Genomic DNA, 27970 nt, shown 5'->3' with positions numbered 1-27970 from the left:
AGATTCATAAACAGACATAACCATGAAGTAAACAGTTAATATACTGATCATCCTTTCAAGTAAAATAGGTAAATGCTCTAGGACTACTAAAAACACTTTCATTTCTAGTTCTATTGGGTTTCAAATCACCTCTAGACTTAAGGTGACAAAGAACTACATCATTTAGGGAAAAACAGGTATGTGGCTGTACCAAGGTAAAGTAATTCATAAACAGTACCACATCATTCATAATACATATGGTAATGTCATGGTATTGTGATACGCTTACTGTTTTCAAGTACTGTTTCTGCTGCTAGCAAACGTCTCACCTGCACCTGCAGTCCAGAGTCATTTACAAACGTCAGATGCAGGTGTTGGTCGACAGTAAAATTGTTGACATTTGCAGATGTGGATTCATTGGATTGTAGGTAAATATCCACTTTATCCAGCAATGTTTTCTTTTTCCGTGTTCCAAGGTATCGTGTGATATAATTTAAAAATGATACATTAAGTGAGTGATTAAACAGTGATTAAAACAGACACTAAACAGTCGATAGTAAATAGGAATTTTGAAATAATATAAGAAACAAATTACTTTTTAGTTATTATTATTATTAATTGTGTGTTATTTTAGTATTAAATTATATCTTTTATCAATGCTTGAATAAAATATTCCTTTTCTGTTATCATTTTTTTTAATTTTTAGTATTTTTGTGGTTGTTTTTTTGTCATTTTTATTAGTTTTTTATGTCTGTATAGTATTTTTTTTTTTCATGTTCATATAGCATAAAATTAAATAAATGTTTATTTTATTTCAGTTAACGGTTATAGAGTGGTGCAGGTATAACATCACTTTGTAGGCCAAAATGCGGAAGCGAGTTAGCGAGTTAGCATTTTAGCACTTTCAGTTTCCCTCGTCCTGAAGTCAATGGATTTTATGAATGGCTGAAATAAGGTCTGTGATGAACACAAGCTCAAAACACTTTGACGTTTTACGCTACGGCATAAAATACATCAGTATTATTCCACTCATGGTTTGGTCTTGAAAAAGGGTCTGCCTTTACACCCTCATTATGCTCATAATTGTGCTCTTATAAATGAGTCCAACTCAAATGTTCTGGGAAAAAGTTTTGAGATAAACACTGGAAGAATTGTCAGAAGCTTAGTGATGGTTGAAGCGGAGCGACCGTGGTGTAGTTCGTTTATAGCCTACTTTTAGATTTTTACTTCTGGCGATTGCATTTAGGCAGAAAATTAATAAAAGTTGTGTTCTTCTGTGATAATTATCTTGATGGACAAAACTTGAAAGTATTATAAACTTTTTGGAATAATCCAGAAGGCAATGGAAAAATCCTATTGGCTTTTTGTCAAGGGAACTACAAAGTGGCGTCATACCTAGACCACTTTATTTGGTTTTTGTTTTTAAAGATGTTATAACGATATGTATCAATACAAATAGTTTGAATAGTTATAATTACAATGAATTATCAGATGTCTTCATGTAAGGACTTTAATTTGTAGGGCAATCAGACTTGCTGCTCATACAGAGGGTTCCATATCCGTCACTTATGAGTTTTCATTTGAGAGAACATGCTCCCTCACAAGGCAGACACAAAGGCAAGATACAAATAAAAACAACACACATTTTTTTCATTTTCGAATGTGCTCAGGCAGATGAAGGAGGCATGCGCGCACATCTGTAACGGGTCCGGGCATCTTTCCCATGCTGTTCCATCTCTGAGTCACAGGGTCATAACGGTGAGTGACCCTCGCCTCACTATATTCCTCCTGGCAATAGCCACCTAAAATATACAGCCTCTCCTCCAGAACAGCCGAGGCCGCGCCGACGTGGGGAATTGGAAGAGGTGTGAACTCCGTCCAGGTGTCGTGTATGGGGTCGTACATCTCGCAGACCAGCTGGTTGGTGTAGTACTTATGGAGGTTGCACACCCCACCAGCGACATAGAAATGGTTTCTCATGCTCTCCATGCAGTGCTGGGCCCGGTCGTGGGTCATGTCTGCGAGGTATGTGGTTCCTCTCACTGGGTGGTAGAGGAACATCGACAGCAGGCATTGGTACTTGCAGTTGAAGCCTCCGGAGATGAAGATTTCACCTCCCCAGACGGTGGCAGCATGACCGCTTAAGGCTTGGTCCAAAGGATGGGTGAAGCTATTCCATAGGACAAAAAACAATATTGAACAGCTCTATACTCTTACTGTATTACAAATGACTCATTTGTGCCCATGTGAAACACCTGAGACAAAGCTGAACCTCCGAGCAATGACATTCGACTTTGGCCTGACAAATCAAATGATTCTCCAAAGATTCTCCATCATTTACAGGTATGTTGTTGTGCTTCTGATAGCCACTAGGTGTCAGTAAGTTCATGCATTCTGTGTTCACAGTAACAGGCAGAATGGTAGATTATTACAAAGGAATCTTTAGGAAATGGTTAGCCCACTACTTTTATCCCATCTTACGTCTTTCTCCTACCTCCAGGAATCTGTTTCTAGTGAGTATTTTTCCACACTGTCAAGATTTGTGTTGATGTCTTTGTCTCCTCCGACAGCATACAGGGCATCTCCACTCACCACCAGCGTAAAGTTACTCCTTAGTTCCAGAAGGTCTGCCAGCCTTTTCCAATGGTTTCGCAAAGGGTCGTACCTGTTCATGCAGATGTTGTTAGAGAGAGAAAAGTTGAGGACTGGTGAAAGGGAATGAATGCAGGCTGACATGCACACACTGACAAAAACTTTGATGCATTTCAAAGTGAATAAAACAAAGACCTCATTAATAAAGCCACAAAACTGCCACTTTGGATTTTGTGGAGTCTATATGCTTTACTTTACCTGTAAACAGATTTCATGATGTCATACTTTGCGTAAAAGTGGCAACCTCCAGCTACATATAGTTGACCATCAAGGACCCCAACACCATGTCTAAATCTGGCCCGATCTGGCATTTCTCCCAGCATTCTCCACTCTATCTCCTTCATAAGGCCCGTTCGACTTCTCAGAGAGTTGGCAAACCAGATCTGCTTGCTGGGAAGCCGTTGATCCATGTCTGGATTCAGCTGATCGCCTCCGACCAAAACCAGGGCATCTTTGGGGTGACGTACGCGTTGCTGTGCCACGCGGTCTGAGATGCCAAATCCAAACTCCTTTAGCGCTGATTTATAGAGTTCAATATCGACTTCTCCACTGCATTCCATGCTCAGGTTCACGGCGCGGACTTCTCGAAATTCTCGGAAGGTCATGAATGGAAAACGCACCGCTTGCATGAGCTCTTCGGCCTGCGGGAGCCGTTCAGCGGGATCTGCCTCTATCCAAGTGACGACCGCTCGGAAAACAGACAGCTCCGATGGAGTGGACAGCGCGTCGCACCGGAGGAATGCCATAAGCTTCTCAGCCGGGAGGTCCTGAAACTTTGGGGTGGCAGATACTTCTAGGAAGTGTCTCAGGACATAGTCCTCAGCCAGCTCCATCAGCTCAGCCATCCCGTAGGCCTCTGCGAAAGACACCACATCCAGGCAGTTGAGGACATTCATTTCTTTCTCCAGGAACTCAAGGCAGAGCGAGATGGCTGGCTGAAACTGAAACTGGAAGGAGGTAGAGGCGAGTTCAAACACACAGCCCCATCCGAGCCCCAGAGTGCCGCTGTAGGCGCAGTGCAGGAGGGCCTCGAGCTCAGCGGCTCCGACTAACAGCAGAGACACGGACTCCTGCTGGCTCTCCTTCATACCGCTGGTAAACATGCCTCTGAAGTAGTCACTGCTGGCTGCCAGAAGCACCCTGTGAGCTTCATGAGGGCAAAGAATTGAGTCTTTAAAAGATTAAAGATCTTCAATTAAAATATTAAAATTTTTAAACATTCAAATTTGAATGGTCACTGAGGACCAACCTTGGAAAGGATGGAATGGAATCAAAAGGTTTGTAAAGTCATTAACATAACAGCCATTTTGTCTCTACTTCTGTCCTTCACTATTGAAGACTAACTACTAACTACTGTAGACTTTTTCTACAGCTGGATAAAAGTCAAGCCCAGCAGTTGACATTTTCCCCTGCCTCTTTTCTTCAGTTTTAAACCATTTTTGTCTTTTTCTACTACTGGATAAAAGTCAAGCCCAACAGTTGACAAAATGGAGGGAAAACGGTTGTCATTTTCTTGTGTCAAGTCAAGTCAAATTCAAAAGATTGAACATTTTCCTGCCTCTTTTCTTCACTTTAAAACTATTTTTGTCTTCTTTTTTTTTCACAGCTACATGCAGAAAAAACTCAGCAGCCCAGCAGTTGACAAAATGGCGGGGAAAATGGTGGCCATTTTCTTGTGTTCAAATACATTTTTTTCACATTCAAATTAGAATAATGGACTCTTTTTCATAAGCAAACACCCAGAAATCTCAAACAGACACCTAGCAATGCCCTAGAGACAATTGAACATCTATATTTCAACTTCCTGGAAACCAACCACAACACTAGCATTGTGGAGACTAATGGGCAAGCATCAATATTTCTTGCACAAATGGTCATATTTTGGATGTTACATTGTCTCTAGGTGTCTTACCATGAAAAACTGTTCCTTCTGCCACCAATTCAACATCACATCCCACTCTCGTGGCCCATAAGTCCTTCATGGACTGCAGGCCAACTTTCATCTGCTCTTCCGCTGAGATCTTTCTCGGTTTTTCTTCCCTGTTACCTCCATCTTCTGAGAGCTCCAGGACTCTTGGCGCTCCCAGACTAAGAGCTGCAGTCTGAATCTGCGGCATGTCGTCTTTCTTCAGATTTCTGATGGCTCCAGTGTAGGCGAACTCCACCACTGCGGCCAAACCCGAACCGTGAACCTCGGGACACAATCTCAGCGATATCTCCTTCTCGTCCCCATCCCTCTCCTGGAGCTTCTGCTGGATGAGGGAGCTCACCGCAGCCAAGACAAGCGAGTGAACATGGAAGCTCAGCCCGTCCTCGGTGCTCAGGATCAGATCCGTGAGGAGGTTCTCCATCTTCAGCTCCCCCAGAGTCTGGAAGATCTCGCTTGGGTAACTTTGTCTATGATACCTTTGCAGCAGTTCATCTTCCTCCATGTTATCGCTCTCGTTGTCCTTCACTGCCCTCTCTTTCATTCCTATCCTGCTGTCGTTGTAAGACATTATCCATTTTAGCTTCCTGTTTTCTTCCTCAAACTTCTCTCCTCCTTCTTTCATAATACTTTTCCTGCGTTCCTTCTCTCTTCTCCAGCGTTCGTCCCATTCCATGGGCAGATATTTTCTTGTAAGTTCCATGAAAAACAATACTTCTCCTTACTGCTGCTCTCTGTTTACAGCACTCACTCTTGTCGGCGCTCATGTAAGCTGTATTTCCCTGAAGTCAAGTCTAATTATAGCTTCAGAGTCAGTAGATCTCATTTCATTAGACCTGCCGCCCCTTTACAGAGGGGTCACAATTATTTTACAATTAATAAGTCATTCCAAATTGTATAATCTGATGATGATTATCATGAATAGGGTTCAACGGGGCTAAAGGAAAAAAAAAGAATAATGTGCTTTTCATTACTCCCATAGTGTATGATTGCAGGAAAAAAGATATGTGTTTGTATTGAACATTTATGGAGCAACAGGTTTTGTGTGAAAAATTAAATCATAAAAGTGGTTTATTATATTGTTTAAAACTCTTATAAATGTATGAGGTGGCGAAGGGGGCCTTTTACCCCAAAGACACACGTGGCAAAGACACAGTATTTAGCTAAAATAATGTTTTAATAAAGTTAATACTTGTTCAAAATAATCACCTTAGCAAAATTTTTGCTATTTTCTGCTTATTTTGATAAATAAAATCATTAATTTTTGTTTAATAAATATACTGTCATTAAAATAGTCTATGTTAATATAGAAATATACACTATATTGCCAAATGTTTTGGGACGCCTACCTTTACATGCACATGAAATTTAATAACATCCCATTGTTAATTATATATATATATATATATATATATATATATATATATATATATATATATATATATATATATATATATATATATATATATATATATATATATATATAAAATTTATTTATTTTTTAATTTATTAAATTAACTCTTTCATGCATGGCGTCCACTACAGTGGACCGATATTTGGAAGCCATTTTGAACCATTTAAGTTTTAGTACCATGTCCCAAACACTAAATGATGAACCCCCAAAGCATTGTCTACAATTCCATTTAATTATTGTCTTTGCGTGTCTTTATTGTTTAGAGATATTGCATCATAAATTAAATTTTTTTGTTAAAATTATGATATAATTTACACTTGAATAGTTTTATTAAACAGCAATATTATTACAGTCTATATTTAATTATTAGGGCATATAAAAGTGTAGGCATATACATATTTTATATATTTCATAATCATTTTATTAATAGTTTTAATTGGTGGAAGAAGGTAAATCAGATGAGACTAATTATGATACGGGTTTTAATTGGTTTCTAATAAAATTAGTTCCCATTCAGTCGACATTTCATCAGGTTAGGACGTTTCGAGACCTAGAATGATATGTTTTTCATATGTCCTCTCTATTGTTGTTGTTATTTAATATTCTTATGTGTATTCATACTATTTACTCTTAGTTTTTTTATTCAAACCAAACAATGAGTTCTATTGAATCACGTTTTATACCGTTGATGCGTTGTGTCCACTGCAGTGGACAGATGTAACTCCCTCAAAATAAAATATATCGGGGGAAAAAAAAATATCGGCATGATTTTTTTCACTTGTTTAAAAGTAAAAACAAACATAAAAAAAGATTACTTTGTGATTCAATAATTCATGCATGAAAGAGTCAAATAAATGCAGCCTTGGTGAGCAGAATATACTTATTTTTAAAACATTAAAAAACGTACCGATCCCAAACTTTTGAACGGCAGTGTTTGTCTGTTTCTTATAGCCACTGATTGAAGCTGAATATGCCAGATGTATTGAATAGATAATTGGCCATAGCTGACAAATATAATAACATGCACATATTTTAACATCAACCATGCATTTAAAAAAAAAAAAATGGTAGTAAGTATAATAATTTTTAAATCTCTTAAGTAGTCAATCTTTTATATGTACTCTCTAATATAGTACACAGCAAATTCTGTTTTTTGGAATAAACTCCTGTTAGTTAAAATCAACTCAATCTGAGTGTACATGCGTGACCATCAAATAGACTCCAGTGCAGAGTTAAAATAACTGGAGTTGAATTTTTAACACTTTTTCAGAGTTAAAATTGACCACATTCTGGAGTTAAAATACTAACCCTATGGAGAGTTACTGTAACTCTAAAATTTAGTTAATTATAATATGAACTCCTTACCAGTGTTAAAAATTAACACTTAAAAGATATTTAATTTAAAACTTCTTGGAGTTAACATTTATTAAACACAATATAATGTTTTATGTGGAAATTACTACACTGAAGACTATACTCTCGATTTACTGCCTTTATTTGAGTAAATCCATTCATTTGGCTTAGAAATTCTATGCATGGACACACTTTGAAAACAATTGCTGTCATAAAATACTGTAAAATCTATACAGCATATCATTTACATTTATGGAGTTCATAAAACTGCATGTGCAATTATTCAAGAATGTTAAACATTTTAGTGATGAATAATGAAGTTATTAATTACATGCGATGATAATGAACCAAAAAAACGACTAACTTTTATTGGAGTATTTTTGCTTTAAAGGGGTCATAGAATGGTACATGCACTTTTACAAGTTGATTATACGGAAATGTGTGTTGGCAGTGCCTGTACACAACCATCCTATATTGATAAAAATACATCCAGTGTTTTTTTTTAATCTCCTTATATATTTTCCCCTGTCTCAAATCGAGCCGTCCGACCATGTGACGTTACACGGTGTACGCCCCTCCTAAGATTGTTGATTGACAGCAGCGTTTCAACACAGACCCGCCCTGAGCGAGCTGTCATCAATCCGCCATTGTTGATACTCTGGAGCAGAATGGCGTCTAAGCGATTTTGGTGTTGTGTTGTTGGGTGTAATAACGAACACAGCAGTCATTTTGATGTTCCTAAATCCAAACCGCTGAAGACCCAGTGGCTGCAGTGCTGAGTTTTGTTTTAGAAGGGAATATTCCCCCCGATCAACGTCAATGTTTGCGCGAATCATTTCTCAGCAGACGGCTTTATAAACGAGCGTCAGTATAAAGCAGGTTTTGCTAATAAGCTGCTCTTGAAAAAAGGAACGTGTTCCTGCTGCACCTCAGGAAGATCGAAGATGTGAGTGTAACGTTTTATTAACCTTTATATTAATCTTTATAAATCGCTTGCACGCTTCACGATGAATGAGGCTAATGTTTACAGGGTAAGTTACATTACGGCATGCTTTCTGTGTATGATGTTCTCAATATAATTCATAATCCCACGTTTATAATGAACAACGCGTTATGTTTGTTATTACAAACTGTGTACTCGGGTGATAAAGTTAACGTGGTAACACACTAAGCTTACTTTTGTACATGGTTTATAACGGTGTCTGTTACTGATTAAGAAGTAATGTAAAAAAAAAAATCTTATAACATAACATCAATCTGTCAATGAACTAACACATCAGTAAACACATAGCAACTACGCTACTCTGCCAGTACAAAGATAGATCAAAGTGACATGACGTTAACCAACCATTCAGAAACGTCCTGTTCGAACTTCGATGGGTTCGTCATCTGTTCCTGGTCCGACTCCGGTTCAAAATGATAAGGTTGCTCAGATGTGTCCTCAGAGACTCCCGTTGCCATTATTTCTCGAAAATATACCCTCAAATGTTGTCAAGGCAACACTCCACGTGTGTTGTGGTGTTGTGTCGGGTCGAACCAAACGCCCCACAGAGCAGAGGGGGCGGGGTGAGCAAAGCTCATTATCATTTAAAGTCACATACACTGAAATGACTTGCTAAAAACTGAGCTGGTTTTGACCAGGTAAATTGAGTGTTTTCTTACAATACTAATGAGAATTTTTAATTAAAGTATATTACAAACTTTTCATTTAGACACTAAAGAATCATATTAACTTGCACAAAAATGTCATTCTATGACCCCTTTAATAAGAAGAATCGTGTTGTTCAGAATAAAACTTTTGGTTATGAAACATGTTTAAATCAGCGTTAGTGTTTTGCCCAATAACCCAGCAGACTGAAATGCGTGACAATTTTCTTTCCTCTGTTTACCATAAAGAAGACGTGCACTTTTCAGAAAGCTGATTCTTATTTAGCACGGTCATGTTGCTTCTGTTTGGGGTGAAATTCAGGAAGAACATACTGTTGAAAAGCACACCAAATCAAACACAAACAGCCATGTGACCCAAATCATTTGTATTGTATTTGTATAGTGAAAAATCATTGTATTTATTCATGTAACATTAAAGATCTCATAAAATTAAGAAAAATCATCATGTATCAACCTGACAGTTTTAATATATTTGCACGGAAAAGAAGACAAGCTGGATAATAGTGTCTGAGATCTGAGAAATTAGCAGTTAATCACCAGCATTTTACTAAGTTTTCTAGTCATTGAATCATTTATGACAATGTTCCGTACATATACACACAATTTCTTGTTTGTAATATTCTTTGAACTTGTTAACAGAGATGACATTTTGAGACCCAAGGTCACTTACACAAAGTGGACAAGCCCACCCAACTGGGCTCCGCGTTGAAGGACGTGCCCAATAAATGACCGAGGTAGGAAGTTTTACTGTTCATAAAAATAAACTTTTTATGAACCTCTTTATGGCATGCGGTTCCATGAAACTTGCATAAACAGCGGAAAGGGTTTATTGTGTTCTTTCGGCCCTTTCTGATGGTTGACTCAAGTGCTCTTTGAAATCAAAATTCTAGGAATGGACAAAAACACTAACTGATTGGCTAATGTCCACTCTATAAATTACATATCCTTTGGCCATCCATATTTTGCCCTCATGAAAGCTTAATGGTTCCAGTAAACACGGCCTGCATACTAAGCTCTGATTGGTTAGATGTGGATGTGGGTGTGTTTACCAAATACCCCTGTATAGATAGTTGGAACATTCGTCATGAAACTGGTACACATTCCCAAAGAAAACCCATATCAACAAAACATTTTCATGTTTGTACTCACAACAAATGAATGGGAACACTAAGCGAAAGTAGCAGATATCAGACACATATGCTGGTTCTGCCGGCTCAAATCATTGCTTTCCCATTAAAACAAGGCCCTTTTATAGTGATTCCATTTGATAAAAATAGGACCATCATCACTACATTTTCATCACGTTCGTTATCTTGCTACTAAGTTTAATGTGTTGTCATAATGACCAAAGTTTAAATTCAATCACGTTCACAATGCAAGCAGGTTTACAGAGGGAAGATATACATGGGGGAAAAACCCCTTCAGCGTTTTAGGAGGAAGAGACCTTAGAAATGACTCTAAGGTTCAAACATGTCCTTTGGGAAAAATTAAAAATAAACCAGATTAAAAAAGTTTCTAGACACACTTTGAGTAGTTATAAAAGCTTAAAGTTTTAGTTTTGTAGTTTTAGATGGATGGATGGATGGATGGATGGATGGATGGATGGATGGATGGATGGATGGATGGATGGATGGATGGATGGATGGATGGATGGATGGATGGATGGATGGATGGATGGATGGATGGATGGATGGATAGATAGATAGATAGATAGATAGATAGATAGATAGATAGATAGATAGATAGATAGATAGATAGATAGATAGATAGATAGATAGATAGATAGATAGATAGATAGATAGATAGATAGATAGATAGGGCGGATGGAGACCCCAGTAACCCCAGAAGAGATCTCAGATTGTGCTCAGGTTTGCAAAGATGGAAGGAGTCTGCAATCAAGAGTCAGAGATCTCAATATGAACTCAAATATTTCACATCAAACGCGGTTATACTCTTACTAGATGACAATGAGTGACTCATTTGGGTCTGTTTTATATTTTAGGAGAAGTATTTGAGACTAAGTTGATGAGCTATTAAAGAGCAACATCTGAGCAAGTCTCTCAATTTAATGTAATTGTTAGGACAAACAGTTGCATTGAAAAGATCTCATTTGTGTCTCTTAATTTCCAGCAGGTTTGAGATGTTGCTCATGCTTCTCTGATAACAGCTGGGCAAACTTTAAACTGGCTTCAAAGCATGGAAAAACACAGGTTTATTGGCCAGTTTCCAGGCCCATCCGGCTAAGTAAGTCATATGGGGTCATGCAAGTCATTTAGACCAATAATAATAATAATAATAATAATAATAATAATAAGTTGTAATCATTTAATTTATGATGCTCACTTTGGGAGAAAGATATCTGATGTGACCACACATCCGAACTGTTGCCATACAAACTCTATTTGACAGATGTGACATCTTGGGAAACCAGTTTTTTAGACATTTCTGAAGAAGCCTTCAAAGATAGCAAGAGAACACAATACAAAGAACTGCAAGTCATGATTCTTCAAAAATGTTTGTGTACGTCTAATAATGGGTGTGTGTAAGTAGGCTCAATTTAGGTATAAAAGAAAACGCATTTCCTGACAGCAGAGGAAGATCAGCTCATCTCCACTCGGCTCGGCGCTGTGATTTCCGTGGATGTGTTGGATCATTTCTGTGATCTCCATTAAGGATTACAGCAGGAAGAGTCGACATCTTAAAGTTTAAAGTCCTACAGAATCCACGATGGCCAAATATATTGATCGCATCAGAAACTTAATCCCGGGTCTGCGTCGCCCGGAAAACAACCTCCCGCCTCAAGGTGTTACCGTGGATATCGGAGATTATGGGAAGGAGCAGGACAAGCGAAAAATGTCTTTCTTCAATCCGCTTGACCCCGTGCCAAAATATGAATTTTACGCCAAAGACACGATCTCGGGACGTATGAAAAGCACCAGACCATCACTGGATGTTCTGCGCAAACCAGTAAGTAAATCTAAATGAAATTACAATTTGAATGAAAATTTTAGTCTAATAAATGTATTAACATATATTTGAGTCTATTGAATATTGTACCTGAAGAATATTGTTTGGATGGCAACACTTTGCAATTTTGTGTTGATTTTCTCTATCAACAGCCGGAGCCTGATGATCTTCCTCCTCCACCAGAGGATGACGGACGGCCCAAAGTCAAACTCGTCCGCTTTGGATGGGTTCTAGGAGTCATGGTGAGAGAACAAATTATATACTCCAAAAAAGGATGGGTTGTTTTAACCCATGTTTGGGTCAAAAATGGACAAACAACTGTTGGTTTAAATTTTGACATGACATTTTAAGCCAATGGTTGGGATTGTACATTTTTGATCCAAACATGGGTTAAAATAGCTCAGCAGTTTTTAGAGTGTATTTGACCTCTTTAACATCTCAAGAAATTAAATGGTGAGCTAATGTTTAAGTCTCAGGTTCTCCGATTGTTCTCCCGAGGAAAAGACCCAATTTTTCTCCTCTAGTATTACAAAGGAGAGATCTCAACATCAGAGGTCCTTTCCCAGTCTTGTTCTTGTCTTTACTCCCCCAATGTCTCATCTCGTATTGTCATATCTAATAAAAAGGCCAAACATATAACTTCAAAAAAAGTGTCTCAAACTGTACTCATATTTGCAAAGATACCTGCAGTCAAAAGCCAGAACTCAAATACTTCTCATTAACTTCTCACAAGAGCAGATGTTCTGAGCTGCCATCCACATTTATCTTATACCCCTATCCTCCTTATTCTTCAATAAGTAAGGTCTTGTCGCTCAATACCAAATTTTGATATCTATGGGGTTAATCTTGTCAACAGCATGCAGCACGAATGGCTGTGGTGGAAAAAAACATTTGTTTACGGCGGTTACACCCAGGGACGCGGCTGGCACGTGAGGCTGTAGTGTGTAACTCCGTCTGCGGCGCATTACGGCTCCGACATGGCCACCGGAGCTGAACGCGTCCACTCTAGTCAATACTTCCGCGGCACAAGAGGGGAACACAACCTTGACTGAGCCGTGATGCCATGCAGACGTGTGCAGTGTAAATAGGGGGTGCGCGTCCCAACCCACATAGATGTAAAAGATGTGGAAAAGATAAATAAATGTGGCTACATTTCACCAGGCTCGATACCAATAGTGCACAGTGCAATATTCAATATTGCTACTAAGATCGACAGTCGCTCTAGCGTCAGTCGTTAGAGCATCTCTTGAGATCAGAGGAGTGAGGTTTACTCGCACAGCGACTACTAGCTGGCCTCCGTTACACACATAATAAACTAAAGAGCAGAAAGTTACTCCGTATTCAACTGCAAGAATAACTGCAGCACTTCACATAAATGAACCCAAACTCAGCATATACTTTCCTCACAGTTATGCGAAATCAGCCCATAGAAAGCTTGAAATATCTATGTTTAAACAAACCAAAAACAAATACTTTGATTATGTAATCCAAATGAAAGGTGCATTTCCCTCTATAGGCGACGAGTCAGTATCGTCAACATCATCTTTGCAGCCCAACACGGACTCAGAAAACAGTAGTTTATTAATAAACAATTCAAATTAATGTCTCCTTGCTATTTGTACATTTATAAACGTTAGGCTACTTTTGCCGGTGCTTTGCGACCAGCTTAAAGCATAAGCGAAGAGTTTTTGTAGGGTGGGTTTGTGGTGCAAACACATTTGTCAACATTCATTCTGCACACTTTCGCTTGACTACAGTAGCGGCCAATCCTGTGGCTGACTCCATCCGTAGCCAATCACAAGTATCACAATTGCGCTCCCGACTAGAGCAGCGACCAATCGTGTGAGTGGCACGTGTCTGACTTCAGAAGAGGCCAATCGTGTGAATATATATCCATTTTAAGCATTTTTCAGATCTGTAATTGTCTCACCTACATGAGCTTGCAAAATAATGTTGAAATAATTTTTTTTTTTTAAATCTTATACCAACACACCAATGATTCTGTTTCAGATTCGGTGTATGTTGAACATCTGGGGAGTCATTATGTACCTGCGTCTGCCATGGATCACGTCTCAAGCCGGACTCAGTGAGTCGATCCTCCATTTGGTTTATTGAATTTAGTTAAAGTCACTTCTCAAATGCCCAAATATTTCCTCCCTCAGAAAACCGAAAGGATCTAGACCTTATCTAAACTGACATTTGACCCATTTATTGCAGTTCTGACCTACGTCATTATCTTCATGTCTATCGTCATCACAACAATCACGGCGACGTCAGTGTCGGCAATCTCCACCAATGGGAAGGTCTACTCTGGTGAGTCAAATTGTTTACCATAAAAACAGGAACATTGTGGGTTTAATCAGAATCTTTGTTTCATCTTCCAGTAAAATATATAAACATAGGCTACATAAAACAATATGTTTACCTGAGATTTGTAACTTTGCCCAAGCAATGCATTGTGTATTTTCTAAAGAAGTGAAGCCAATCTGTCAAAACAAGTGAAAACAGACTTGTTCATCTGCAATCTTTCCCCCAGGTGGCACATACTTCATGATCTCTCGGAGTCTGGGTCCGGAGCTTGGAGCGCCCATCGGTTTGCTCTTTGCCTTCGCCAACGCTCTCGCCTGTGCGCTCCACACAGTAGGGTTTGCAGAGACCGTCAGAGATCTTCTGAAAGTGAGACATGCACACATTGTAGGGTTTTATGGAAACACAGAGAGCAGTTTTTAGAAAAGCATTTCTTTAAAGCACCGTAATGCAGGGTTTCCCAAACTGCAGATAATGTGTCTCCAAAGCCACGCATCCTTCAAAACAAAATAACGCGTACAGCAGGGCGCAGACAAAAGCGTCACGAGAGATGCCTATAAACTACCTCATGTCTCAAAGAACATAACATTACAATACAGATAAACATAAACAACTCACCTGGACCACTTGACTGCTGCAGATTAATTTTCCGCGTTGATAGTTTTTCTTTAAAAGGCATTAAATTCGTGTCACAAACGTAACGTCATGCGCTGGAATCTCTTCCAAATTACACTAGTTATGGCGTGAACGGTGTGGTGGCATGCTTTACCCCACTGCATCCCACAGTTTGCATTGCACTTGGTGATGCAAGGCTTGGATGAGCCGCTCTGCCATGGAAACCCATTCCATAAAGCTCTACACACTGTTCTTGAGCTCATCTGAAGGCCACAGAAGTTTGGAGGTCTGGAGCTCTTGACTCTCCAGAGAGTTGGTGACTTCTGCGCACTTTGACCCTCAGCATGTGCTGACCCCGCTCTGTGATATTACGTGGCCTACCACTTTGTGGCTGAGTTGCAGTTGTTTCCAATTGCTTCCAATTTGTTATAATCCCATAACAGTTGAGCGTGGAATATTTAGTAGTGAGGAAAAGTCCCGAATGGACTTATTGCACAGGTGTCCACCGATCACAGCCCCACGCTTGAGTTCTCTGAGCTCCTGAGAGTGACCCATTCTTTCACAAATGTTTGTAGAAGAGTCTGCAGGCCTAGTGCTTGATTTATACACCTATGGCCATGAAGTGATTGAACACCTGAACTCAGGCCCAATACTTTTGGCAAAATAGTGTATATACTATACATAGAAATACATGTAGACTATGTAACTTAGTGATTTATATCAGGATGTGAATAGACTTTATTCCAGCATAACAAAAACAATTCTGGAAGAGATCAAAAAACATTTTAATATGTTGGTAAATCATTGCAATATTAACTTAAAATCTCAGGGGGACTGAATGTTTCAAGTAAAAAAAAAAATCCGTCCCCATTAGTAATATTGAGAATTTTAACTCACACTAAATCATGCGTGTTGTAAAAAACGTGTCACTTTATTGAAAAGTATAGGGGGAAATTTTATTATTCATTGTCGATTTTTTTTTCTTACATTGACATTGTTTCTTCTAAAACAGAAAGTTTTTGTTTGTAGTGTTTGCAACTTGCAAATGCCAGCTCAGAGAGCATTTCATTTGACCAAAATCTGCAGAGAACTCAAAAGTTTTGAAAAAGTTCACAAAAAAAGTTGAGAGTGAACTCGAGGGAACGCAAATCATTTGCCAGAGAATGTAAAAATTGAAATATGCTTTTTCCTACCATTTTATATTGTTAGTCAGTCGGTTTTACTAGAAGTGAAAGACAGAAAGTAAAAAGTATGTTGTAATTGTATATAGCATACACTGCACAGTTGAGCTCAAAGTTAACCGACTGCACAGATGTTTAAAGCTCATCCACAATCATTTTCTTTATTCTCAGGACTATAAATCTCAGATGGTGGATGATGTCAATGACGTGAGGATCATTGGTGCAATTACTGTCGTCATCCTGCTCTGCATCACATTTGCTGGCATGAGTTGGGAGGCGAAGGTATGGTCCTCTTCTCCTGTTTTCGCCTAATTCCCAAAACTGCCTCTTTTAACACGATTATTCTTCTTGGTTTTCGCTCCACCACAGGCTCAGATCCTGTTCTTCATCGCCATCATGCTCTCCTTAATTAATTATTTTGTTGGGACGGTCATTCCCTCCAACAGTGAAAAGCAGGCTGCAGGATTTTTTGGCTACCAGGGTGAGTAAACAAGATCCAGATCTAATGTGGCCTAGTTTTCGAAGTTTGGGAGTCAATATTTCGACCTGCTACAACAGATGACAAGCTTTTGTTTATCAAGCTCACTACACCTACATAACGTTAAAACAGCATATATTATTCATGCATGTTGTTGAAATCCAGACCTCGAACTTGAAATAACTTTTGTCGAATTATGAACATTCAACTTGATGTTGGTTTTTTGTTTGAACAACCAAACCTGACCACAGCTTTCTTCACCCAGCTGACATTTTCATAAGCAACCTGCTGCCTTCCTTCCGAGGTAAAGATGGATATTTCTTCAGGATGTTCGCCATCTTTTTCCCGGCTGCCACAGGAATCCTGTCTGGTGTCAACATCTGTGGAGATCTCAAGGTAATGCTGCCATTTTCAGGCAGAACGTGTACAAGTAGGAAAGTCAGTGTGCCTTAAAACACTACAGAATGACTTGTGTCCATGGTTTTCCAGGATCCAAGTGGTGGGATTCCTAAAGGGACACTGCTGGCCATATTGTGGACCACCTTGAGTTATTTATTGATCTCAATCACTTGTGGTGAGATTAGACCTTTTTCTCTCACACATTTTTGTATCATAATTGAAATGTGCGAACCATCCTCCTCACTGAAGCACTTCCTCTCTTCTTCCTCAGCTGCAACTGTTGTAAGAGACGCTTCTGGCATTCTGAACGATAGTTTAGCGCTATCGAATTACACAATCCCCTGCAGTGGTCTGGGCTGTAAATATGGCTGGAACTTTGACCGATGTGAACAGAATTTCACATGTGTCTCTGGACTGGCAAACAACTTCCGGGTGAGCACATCGGCCCTGTTGGTTATAGTTTTCATTATTTTGTTGTGTGGATGGATAGACTGACTAATAGCGATTACTGTTCTTTCTCCAGGTTCTTACCACTGTTTCAGGATCTGGCATTTTGATCACCATTGGTGTATTTGCCGCCACCTTGTCGTCAGCGCTGGGTTTCTTGGTGTCTGCCCCCAAAATTTTCCAGGTAGACGGTGCAGACGTTTTGATTTAACCTTATTTATCCTGCATACAGTTGACTGTAACAGTATTTTTGTATGCGTTTTCCCACAGTGCTTGTGTAAGGATAACATCTACCCCTACATCGGGTTCTTCGCAAAAGGTTACGGGAAAAACAACGAGCCTCTACGTGCCTACTGTCTGGCATTCCTCATCGCTATGGCTTTCATCCTCATCGGTGAGTCCTAGATCTCCTCCAGATCACTGAGCACTGTAAAATCCATAAGTGATTCAACAGTGAAGAGAATGTTTGAGTTCACTTTACTTGCCTTTTTAACTCAGAAAACCCAAGTTAAGGGGGGGGGGGGGTGAGGGGTAACACACACAGTTTCTGCCTGTCTCATGTTAATCTTGAATAGTACTGCAACCTTCATATATCAAAAAAGTCTTAAGTTTTATTAGACAGATAAGCTGTACCGAGTCTTTACGAAAACAGCCAAACTCCGGGAGGCCTAACACGCACACACACACACACACACACACACACGTTTGTTTTTGTGAAATGTGAGGACATTCCATAGGCGTAATGGTTTTTGTACCCTTGCACTGCACCTGCCCCTAAACCTACCCCTCACAGGAGACTGTGCAGTTTACTTTCTGTGAAAAAAAACTCATTCTGTATGATTTATAAGCATTTTGAAAAGTGAGGACATGGGGAACGTCCTCATATTTCACCCTCTTTTTTTAATACCTATGTCATTCCCATGTCATTATACATATTTGTGTCCTGATATTTCACAAAAACATGCCCACACACACACTTTATTTTTAATAAGTCTAACTAATTAGATTTTACAGTGTGAGGTGTTTCTCTCTGCAGACGCTTTAACATTTGGTGTAATGTTGATCTTTTTCAGGTGATCTGAACACAATCGCTCCTCTGATCTCCAACTTCTTCCTCTGCTCTTACGGCCTCATTAACTTCAGCTGCTTCCATGCATCGATCACCAAAACACCTGGTGAGAACTTCATCATCATCAGTTTTTTATTGTGTAAATGAAAGACTGGATTAACTGATAAACAATACTGTACTGTGAATATAAATATAATATGAATGGGTCCTGCCTGCTCTGCATCACCTTTTGAACTCATATTCTTACAGCATGTTTTGCTATTTAAGGAAATGCTTTTTTTAAACAGAGTCAGGTTCAGACTCTTTAACTTTATTATTATAATGATTTAAAAAAAAAATGTATTTCACTCACAATCTCTCCCTGACAAAACATTTTAGAGATTGGCATATCAATAAAAGTATATATTTATTATTATATAATGCCCATAACATTTTGTGCATGACGACATGTCTAGAAATCCCACTTTAAAATAAAACGTCCTCAAATATCATGGTTTTCTAAGACTGCGGGAATTCTGTGTCTTCAAAGAAAATAAAAATAAACAGTTGTTGAGCAGTGAAATAAAATAAGAAATATCTTGATTTTCTATATTTTAAGTCATTCTGAAGCCCTTCGTGAGAACAGCTGTTCTATGAGTCTAATATTTGTGTTTGTCGTCTGTGTCTCGCAGGCTGGCGGCCGCAGTACCGTTACTTCAGTCCGTGGACATCTCTGTTTGGTTCTTGCTTATCTTTTGTCCTCATGTTTCTGTTCACGTGGTGGGCCGCTCTCGTCACATCCGCAGTCGTCCTCTTCCTCTTAGGTTATGTTTCCTATACAAAGCCTCGTGAGTAACTTCATCGTTTATTTGCTTTGATTTCAATGACCCAAAATGATGCAGATTATGACTTACATTTTCCAATTATGATCATCAAAACATAATTTAGTTATTTGAACACACTGACTGTTGTCTGATCGTGTGTCCAGGGGTTAACTGGGGCTCGTCTTACCAGGCCGGTTTCTACAACATGGCTTTGTCCTTCTCGATGTCTCTGAATAGTGTGAGTGATCATGTCAAAAACTACAGGTGAGACTGTAAAAGTAAATATTACCAAACTGACCATGACATATCACGATACACCAGCCGCTCACGTATGAACTCTCTCTTAGGCCTCAGTGTCTCGTTCTGACCGGCCCTCCGAACGCCCGTCCTGCTCTGGTGGACTTTGTGGGCACTTTCACCAAAAGCATCAGCCTGATGATCTGTGGGAACATAATCATGGTAAGAACCGGAGCTGGGCCATCTTTATGCACAATCGTACACGGAGAAGCCTATGATATGAGTTGATGTCAAAAACGATTAACTTCAAATTATGTCTAATGTCACTCGGACTCATATTTTTTTAATGGTATATGTAACGGAGGCCAGCTAGTAAGAGTTGTGCGTCTAAATTTCACTCCCCTGATCTTAAGAGGCATTGTAGCGATGGATGCTAGAGACTGTGGTCTTTAGCCTCCTTGATCACCCGCCTCCCATGCCGGAGACCCGGGTTCGAGGCCCGAGTTGGACCTGAGTAGCCTGGCTCCGCCCTCCTACGTACTTCCTCTCAATTTTCACTTTCCTTCAGTACTACTTCTGGGACTGCGGTGTATGCTTAGGTTTTCCCCCAAACAATTTTTTACTGGTCCAATCAGTGAACAGGGGGAGTGGCTGAGAGTTGATGTCGTGCGCTAGTTTGAGTTGTAGTTCAGTAATGGCGGCGGTGAAAGATATGAGTGTGTGGCAGCGCTGACGAATGTCCAGAAGTTAAAACCGGAGTGTGGCGAGGTGGACGAGCGAGCGACACCGGTGTGCGTGATTGAGACACACCGGTCTCGAGTCCTCTCATGAGGGAGCACGGAGGCATATAAGGACGAGCGACACCGGTAAAGGACGAGAGAGGACCAGGCCTGGATTTTAAGTTGTGTTTTGTTATGTTTGTGCGCGGCAGTCGTCCGTGAGGGGCTGCCGCTTTTACTTTCATTTTGTGTTTATTATTTGATTAAAAGTTGTTAAACGTTCGCCGGTTCCCGCCTCCTTCTTCCCTGAACAAACGAACTTCCGTTACACGGAGCAAGAACAATCACTGCTCTACTGCTGATGTTGTGGTCCGGGAAAAGTATTTTTCAGCTTTTTGAAAAGCCGTCAAAAAGCCGTCCGTCTCCCACCACCCGCGAGAAAAACCCAGGCTGAATTATCGACTGCTTTTGACAAACACCAAGGTTGTGTAATGTGTCGATGTAATTGCTGTCCGAATCCACATCTCTGAGTTTTCAAGAATATATCACTTCAAAACTCACTGTTTATATCCCTTATAGACCCCTGCAGAGCACCGTGCGGTTGCGTGAGCTGTAATTTGCATTTCTAGACTTGTATTTCTTTAAATACTGGCAAGTGTTTACAAGAGCAAAATATTTCATCACCGCTCAAAAATAAAAGAAGAAAAGCACGTAAACATTTGAATTGGGCTGTTATTCACGGCAGCATTTATTCTTATCATACCAAGCATATGACATTTTATTGACAGCATACAATCATGTTATGATTGCACGAGATATGCACCACGAGAGCAGCACGTTCCGATCACAAAACTCTTCTCTCCACCGTGAATAAATCACAATCCGAATGCACAAGGTTTTATCACTGACACTAAGGTGGTGTGCTCCGTTAATGTGAGAATCAAAGGCGAACGGCACGTGACATACGTCACAACCAAACGTTAGTGATTGGTTAGGCAGATCCAGAGTGACTCTTGGCAGATCCAATAGTTTTAAACTTCAACAGAGGACCCGCCTTCAAGGAAGTAAACGCTTGTCAATGGAGAGTGGCCAGACTCTATGTACAAATGAAATGTACGAGAGTCTGGTAAAACCAGGCTAGGACCTGAGGGGTTACATATATAAAATGATTCATTCAGGAAAGATAGTTTATAAAAAAAACCCTGATTGACAAAATCAGATACCCTTGATTTCACCAAATGGCTTATTCAGTGTGCACTCGTCATGTTAAGGTATTGTGGGTTTATTGCTCTCTCATGCTTTCAGGAGGATGAGAAGTCCAGTTTTCCACAGCACAGCACTGATATGCTGTTGGACTGGCTGAATCAGAGGAAGGTTCGATCTTTCTACACATCCTTCAATGCCGACAGTCTGAAAGATGGCGCGTACAATCTCATGCAGGTAAGACCATCGCTAATCTATTCTAACACCTTTTTCTTCTCCTCATCACGCCCTTATCAAACAGTCAATCATCTTTCTAGGCTTCAGGTCTCGGTAAACTGAAGCCGAACACCCTCATTATGGGATACAAGATGAACTGGCGGGATTGTAAACCTGAGCGCTTACAGGACTACGTCAACACCATCAGGTGAGTTCTTCAGATGCTGCTTTTGTTCACACATATCAGCATTTGTCATGCATTTCTTCTGACCTTGTTTAATGTTTATTGTTCAGTGAAGCGTTTGACTCCAGCTATGGCCTTGCAATTCTGAGAATGATGGATGGGTTGGACATTTCGGATGCTTTGCAGAGTTCAGGTGTGTACTGTGTGTTTTATACAGTAAAATGACTTGAAAATGGATTGACGCTGCAGTTGGAATTATAAAACAAAGTTTGATGTGGGTCTGTTTTGCACAGCAGGCAGATTATCAGCAATTGACAATCCGGCATTCGACGCAGATGAAGTCATGCAATCCGAAAAAGACGAGACCGACCGTAATTCAGGTGACAAACACATTTGAAGTCTTTTACACAAAGCACTTTTATCCCTTAGACACTGTTAGTGAAGTGTTGTGACAGGCTAGAACATTACAATCAACCGTCTACACTGCAAGCGATGGGATCCTGATCACCCAGTCAGCAAAGCTGCATTGTAGAAGGGGTGCACTAACTTTTTCTCAATCAAGCTTTGGCTGGTGTGATATGAATGGTTTTTATGCAAGTCTCACCTCCTTTTTCGACTCCCCCTTCAGATATTTCTGATGATGGCTCAAACGATCAGGTCAGATCTGTGTTTCAGACGAAACAGGGCAGGAAGACTATTGACATTTACTGGATCTCTGATGATGGAGGTGAGATATGACTGCATGATTTGGTTTGGTAAAGCGGGTCAAAGCTCAAGGGGGTCTAATAAACCTCCGGCACTATCCGTTTGCATTCCCATTCTCTTATTCTGAACCCTGTTGCTCTCTTTCAGGTCTGACTCTTCTAGTGCCATATTTGTTGACCAGAAGAAACCGCTGGAAAAAGTGCAAAATCAGAGTGTTTATTTTAGGAGACCAGGAGACCATGAAGGAAGACCGTAAAGAGTGAGTGGATTGTTACATCACCATCATCTGTTGCTAGTTTTGATATGCAGAAACAGTAGTTCTTTAAACGTTTTTTTCTCATTCCAGCATGAAGATGCTGTTGAAGAGATTCCGGTTGGAGTTTGAGGACATTGTCGTGATAACAGACGTGGATAAAGCTCCACTGCCTAAAAAGTGAGAAACGTGCGCAAATAAACACACATACAAAAACATGCAGGTTTGTAGTCATGCTGCCTTCATGTGCCATTGGAAACATCCTACTTACCACTTCTGACCACTGTTTGGTAAATAGTTATAGAATTTGTTAAAGGAGTCATGTGATTCTTTTTAATGTTTTCCTTTTCGTTAAGCATCTTTTCGTGCTTGTATATAATCTACAAATTTACAAAGCTCATAATCTAACAGAGAACACTGATCCAGACCTGCCTAAAACACCTTGATCAAAGTCCAGATATTACTTCCTCAAACGTCCATGTCACAATGTGAAATATTAGCATAATGTCCACCAAAAGGCATACGCAAATAAAGAAGGCGAGGTTTCAGTTAATTGGGGCAGGATTTAGAAATTAGCACGAGAGCACAATTCCAAAAAAGCGCCTATGGGAGTGGAAAGTTCTGCGTGTGATCTACTGATGACGCACAAAATCAATAACATAGACACAGCTGGATCATTTCCATAATGATCAATGCAATCTACCAAGAGTAGAACAAATTGGTTTATGGTTTAAGACATGCTTCTTTTGGGCTGTAAATATTGGCGCAAACACCAGTACATTGAGAAATGCAAACCATAGTAAATCACCTTGTGTGATTCATTTAAAATACTCTCCTCCATATATTTTGCGTCTGAAAGGGAAACTCCTGCAAATGCATATGCAATAAGATCAGCTGCAAAAATTACTCTTCCCATGCCTAAGTGCACATTTTTCACTACGTGTAAATCCTGACAGTAGTTTTGGATGCAAAAGCAAAACTGCTTTAACTTTCAGAGGTTATCGAGAGGTTAAGGACTGTTTATAAAGCTGTTCCTGATCTGTACAACCTTAAAGTTTGCTTGTGCATGTAGTGCCTTTTACAGAGGACAGCTTCCTGAGCCTACTAACCACTGTAAAATGTTCTGTTCAAGTTGTGCTTGTGTAACAGAGGCCAGCTAGTAAGAGCTGTGCGAATAATCCTCACTCCCCTGATCTCAAGAGGCGCACTAGCAACTGATGATAGAGGCCGCGGTCTCTAGAGACTAGAGACCTTAACATCTTTGTTAGTGTGCCCGCTTCCCATGAGATGCTGATTCAAGTCCCACTCAGAGCGGGGTGAGTAGGATCTGCGGGGTTACAGTGGTGCCACGACCCAGATGAGAGTCAGGTTTAGGGGGGTGAGTGTAATGGAGGCCAGCTAGAAAGAGCTGTGCGAATAATCCTCACTCCCCTGATCTCAAGAGGCGCATTAGCTACTGGTGATAGAAACTGCGGTCTTTAGTGTCCTTGTTAGTGTAACGGAGGCCAGCTAGTAGTTGCTGTGCTAGTAAACCTCAATCCTCTGATCTCAAGACTGACGTTAGAGGTTGCAGCCTTTAGCCTCCTTGTTAGAGCGTCCGACTCTCATGCCGGCGAACCCGGGTTTGATTCCCGCTTAGAGCAGGGCGGTTCGAATAGTAGGGGTTACATTGGTGCCGTGACCCCGGGTGGGAGTGAGGTTTAGGGGGATGATTGTAACAGAGGCCAGTTAGTAGTTGCTGTGCGAGTAAACCTCACTCCTCGGATCTCAAGAGACGCTCTAGCTAATGACGCTAGAGGTTGCAGCCTTTAGCCTCCTTGTTAGAGCGTCCGACTCTCATGCGGGCGAGCTCGGGTTCGAGTCCCGCTTAGAGTGGGGCGGTTCGAACAGTAGGGGTTACATTGGTGCTGTGACCCTGGATGGGAGTGAGGTTTTAGGGGGGTGATTGTAACAGAGGTCAGTTAGTAGTTGCTGTGCGAGTAAACCTCACTCCTCTGATCTCAAGAGACGCTCTAGCTACTGACGTTAGAGGTTGCAGCCTTTAGCCTCCTTGTTAGAGCGTCCGACTGTCATGCCGGCGAACCCGGGTTCGAGTCCCGCTTAGAGTGGGGCAGTTCGAACAGTAGGGGTTACATTGGTGCCGTGACCCTGGATGGGAGTGAGGTTTTGGGGGGGTGATTGTAACAGAGGCCAGTTGGTAGTTGCTGTGCAAGTAAACCTCACTCCTCTGATCTCAAGAGAAGCTCTAGCGACTGACGCTAGAGGTTGCAGCCTTTAGCCTCATTGTTAGAGCGTCCTTGTGGTCGAGCCCCGCTTGGAGCGGGCGGTTCAAACAGGATGTTACCTTAGCGTGCCCGCCTCCCATGCTGGAGACACTGTTTCGAGTCAGGTAGGACCAGAGAGGTTACACTTGCAAAGTTGGTTCTGATCAATCGGCTTATTCCACATTTTCAGAATCAGTCTCAGGCTCGAACTGATACGGAAAACCAACGACATTCATTTTAACTGTGTGTTTACAAAGCTGCTTATCAGAAGCTTCGGAAACTTAAGCTCGCGATAATAGTAAGGGCAGTTACATTTCCAATCCACTCTTGAGGTGTTTGTCCAATCAAAACGAACTGGGTCAGCTGGCCATTCAGAGCACTCTGAAAATTCTTCTTCCTCTCTGTTCCTGTAGTTGGCAGCGGTGTGAGGAAAGCATTGCCCCCTTCATGCTGAGTGAAGAACAGGCTGGAGGAGACGTACAGGAGCTCAAGAGACTGAGTCCATGGAAAGTTTCCAACAAAGACCTGGAGGCCATGCAACCCAAGGTGTGTGTGTGTGCAGGTTTTGAACATGTGTATGATCCACCAGACCCTCTATTTGACTGTATTTTATTTTCAGGTGGAGAGGTCGGTGAGACTGAACGAGATCATTAAGAAGAACTCTATCCCCGCTGCTTTGGTTGTAATGTGAGTATTGATAGTTAGAGCAGTTGACCCATCCCATATGATATGTCATTCACATGTATTAATCCAAAGTGATTTACAAATGAGTGACATCACAAGCAATTGGTCATACTTTTGCATATTTTGGGTCCTAGCTAAAGCAAAATCAGTTGATGATTCTTAACTCACTTAACTAATATGACCAGCTTTTCTAGCTAATTAATGCTTGATACCAGCTCTAAACACAATGTGTGTGTGTGTGTGTGTGTGTGTGTGTGTGTGTGTTTCAGTTCTCTTCCAGTCCCTGATGTCAACTGTCCGAGTTCTCTCTATATGGCCTGGATTGAAGCGCTGAGCTACGGCATCCACTGTCCGGTCCTGCTCATACGAGGAAACCAAGAGAACGTCATGACCTTCTACTGCCAGTAAAACACTCACATTAATGTGAGTTCATCATTAAACACAATTATTACTGCACGTGAAGCTGCTGTCAGTTTCAGTGATGTGAAGAATCAGACCTGTTGAACTGAAATGAGCTGCTTAATCCTCTTGTACAATTATTCTTTTACTGCGAATGTATATTTATATCACTTTCTCATATGTCTGTATCTTCGAGGATGATACAGGTCAAAGTCAAACAGAGAATATAAGAGAATTGCTGGTGGAGGGAAGTCACTTATCTCAGGACCTTCATTTCAAAGTATAACATAAGAGTTTCATGCCCTTTAAAACAATAAAGATGTTATAAAAATATAAAATTTTTACTGTATATGAATAGTAAATTACTAGGTTGTTGTTACAAATATGTAAAATTGCAAATATGTTCTTGGTGTGCTTTTCACTGTGAAAAATACAATTTCGTACTGTGGCGAACATCTCCATTGTCACTGATTGTCTCAAGTAAAAAACCTGTTTTCAAATACATGAATGCTATACAATCTCAATCACAGCATTTAACTGAATGTATTACAGCTGAATATATTATTTGCTTTGGATAAAAGCGCCTGCCAAATGCATAAATGCAAATGTAATACACCAGTTGATTCAAAGGCACTGAAAGGACTTGACAAATGAAAAGTGAGCTTGAGGTTTTGCAGCAAATAAAACGGCATGCACACATTTTGAAGTGTGACAAGTGCCACTATATGTTTTGGGGCTGCTAACTTAAAACACACACTCAGGTTTATTAATAATTAGCAAGTGCGTTTGTTTAACCTCAAATTATGATTTTTACATTTCAAACGTAAATGATTTATGAGGCTATCAGATTGTGCTTTGTACATAAAATACATATTGACCAGCAGCCTCCTCCTCCTCCTCCAAAAAAAAAGAAAATTATAATGGTTAATTGTATTACAGTCAATACACTAGAACTAGCTCGCCATGGTTCAATTTCTACCGTGTGATCTCATTCGGCCACACTTCCCTGATTCTTTTGATGACTTGAAAGGTTTAATGATTCTCATGATTTTATATAATTAGATTTTTAAAATGTATGTGGCATGCAGCTCAGATTGATTAATGAGACGTGTCTGGCTGGTGTCTAGACAAACCTGAGCACAGTTTGAGATCTTTTTTAAAACTTTTTTTTTTTCTTGCTTGGATAATCCTGAATTATCTTATTTTAAATGTGCATTCTGTTGAAAAATTTGGAGTTTATTTGTTTTAGATGGATGAATATTCTGAGAAGCACGGCAGTCTGGCTGTGTCCAAAAAAGTAGGCAGCCGACTTGTTACCTCACTGCCCTATAAATCAATGACTTCCAATGGCCATGAGTGATAGACATGCACTGTATGAAGGCCCTATCATTGTCAAAATGAGTTTTTGTCTACTAAACATGTTTTTGAAAAAATATATTTTGTCATCTGAACAATTAGTAAGTTGTTAAAGAACCGTATAATCCATTGAACACACAATATTTCTATCCATCATAGCTTTGTTTATTCCTGTCAAAATGCTAACAAACCAAATGGTTGACAAAGTGTATGTGACCCTCTACAGGGGTAATGAGGGTAAGGGAGACTTACATAGTTTTCAAATCTTCTTCACTTTCAACACTCAAATGCTGACGGCAGGCGCGATAATGTCTCGGTTACGTGTGTAACGTCTCGGTTACGGATGTAACCCTCGTTCCCTGAGGAGGGAACGGAGACGTAACGTTAGTGACTAACGAATGGGGGTTTCGCTTAGAAGCCTATCAACTTCGAGTTTTGAGAAAACGCCCAATGGCGTGCCAATGCCATGGGGCATGCGGAATTTGCATATG

The 27970-nt window shown here is 40.3% G+C and overlaps 2 protein-coding genes across 2 annotated transcripts; one reads left to right on the top strand and one right to left on the bottom strand.

Moving 5' to 3' along the window:
- Window positions 1-726: 726 nt before the first annotated feature.
- LOC307120663 (kelch-like protein 33) lies at window positions 727-5332 on the bottom strand. Its single transcript, XM_079807786.1, has 4 exons — window positions 4544-5332; window positions 2830-3778; window positions 2474-2644; window positions 727-2149 (listed from the first exon to the last, which is right to left on the bottom strand). Exons 1-4 carry the CDS (start codon window positions 5259-5261, stop codon window positions 1630-1632), a joined length of 2358 nt encoding a protein of 785 aa, XP_079663912.1. The 5' UTR covers window positions 5262-5332; the 3' UTR covers window positions 727-1629.
- Window positions 5333-11577: 6245 nt separating this feature from the next.
- LOC307138583 (solute carrier family 12 member 3-like) lies at window positions 11578-27572 on the top strand. Its single transcript, XM_079836988.1, has 26 exons — window positions 11578-11960; window positions 12113-12202; window positions 13971-14046; window positions 14178-14273; window positions 14497-14636; window positions 16235-16345; window positions 16433-16544; window positions 16807-16937; window positions 17031-17115; window positions 17212-17372; window positions 17464-17571; window positions 17658-17781; window positions 18461-18562; window positions 19128-19283; window positions 19424-19523; window positions 19607-19718; window positions 21521-21655; window positions 21736-21842; window positions 21929-22011; window positions 22112-22198; window positions 22447-22545; window positions 22671-22782; window positions 22870-22956; window positions 25454-25586; window positions 25660-25727; window positions 25994-27572. The coding sequence occupies exons 1-26, from the start codon at window positions 11721-11723 to the stop codon at window positions 26130-26132; spliced, it is 2994 nt and encodes a 997-aa protein (XP_079693114.1). The 5' UTR covers window positions 11578-11720; the 3' UTR covers window positions 26133-27572.
- Window positions 27573-27970: the final 398 nt, after the last annotated feature.

The sequence above is a fragment of the Gobio gobio genome (assembly GCF_949357685.1).
Source record: "Gobio gobio genome assembly, chromosome: 2".
Classification (NCBI taxonomy): Eukaryota; Metazoa; Chordata; class Actinopteri; order Cypriniformes; family Gobionidae; genus Gobio; species Gobio gobio.
This window is presented reverse-complemented; position numbering and strand designations above follow the sequence as displayed.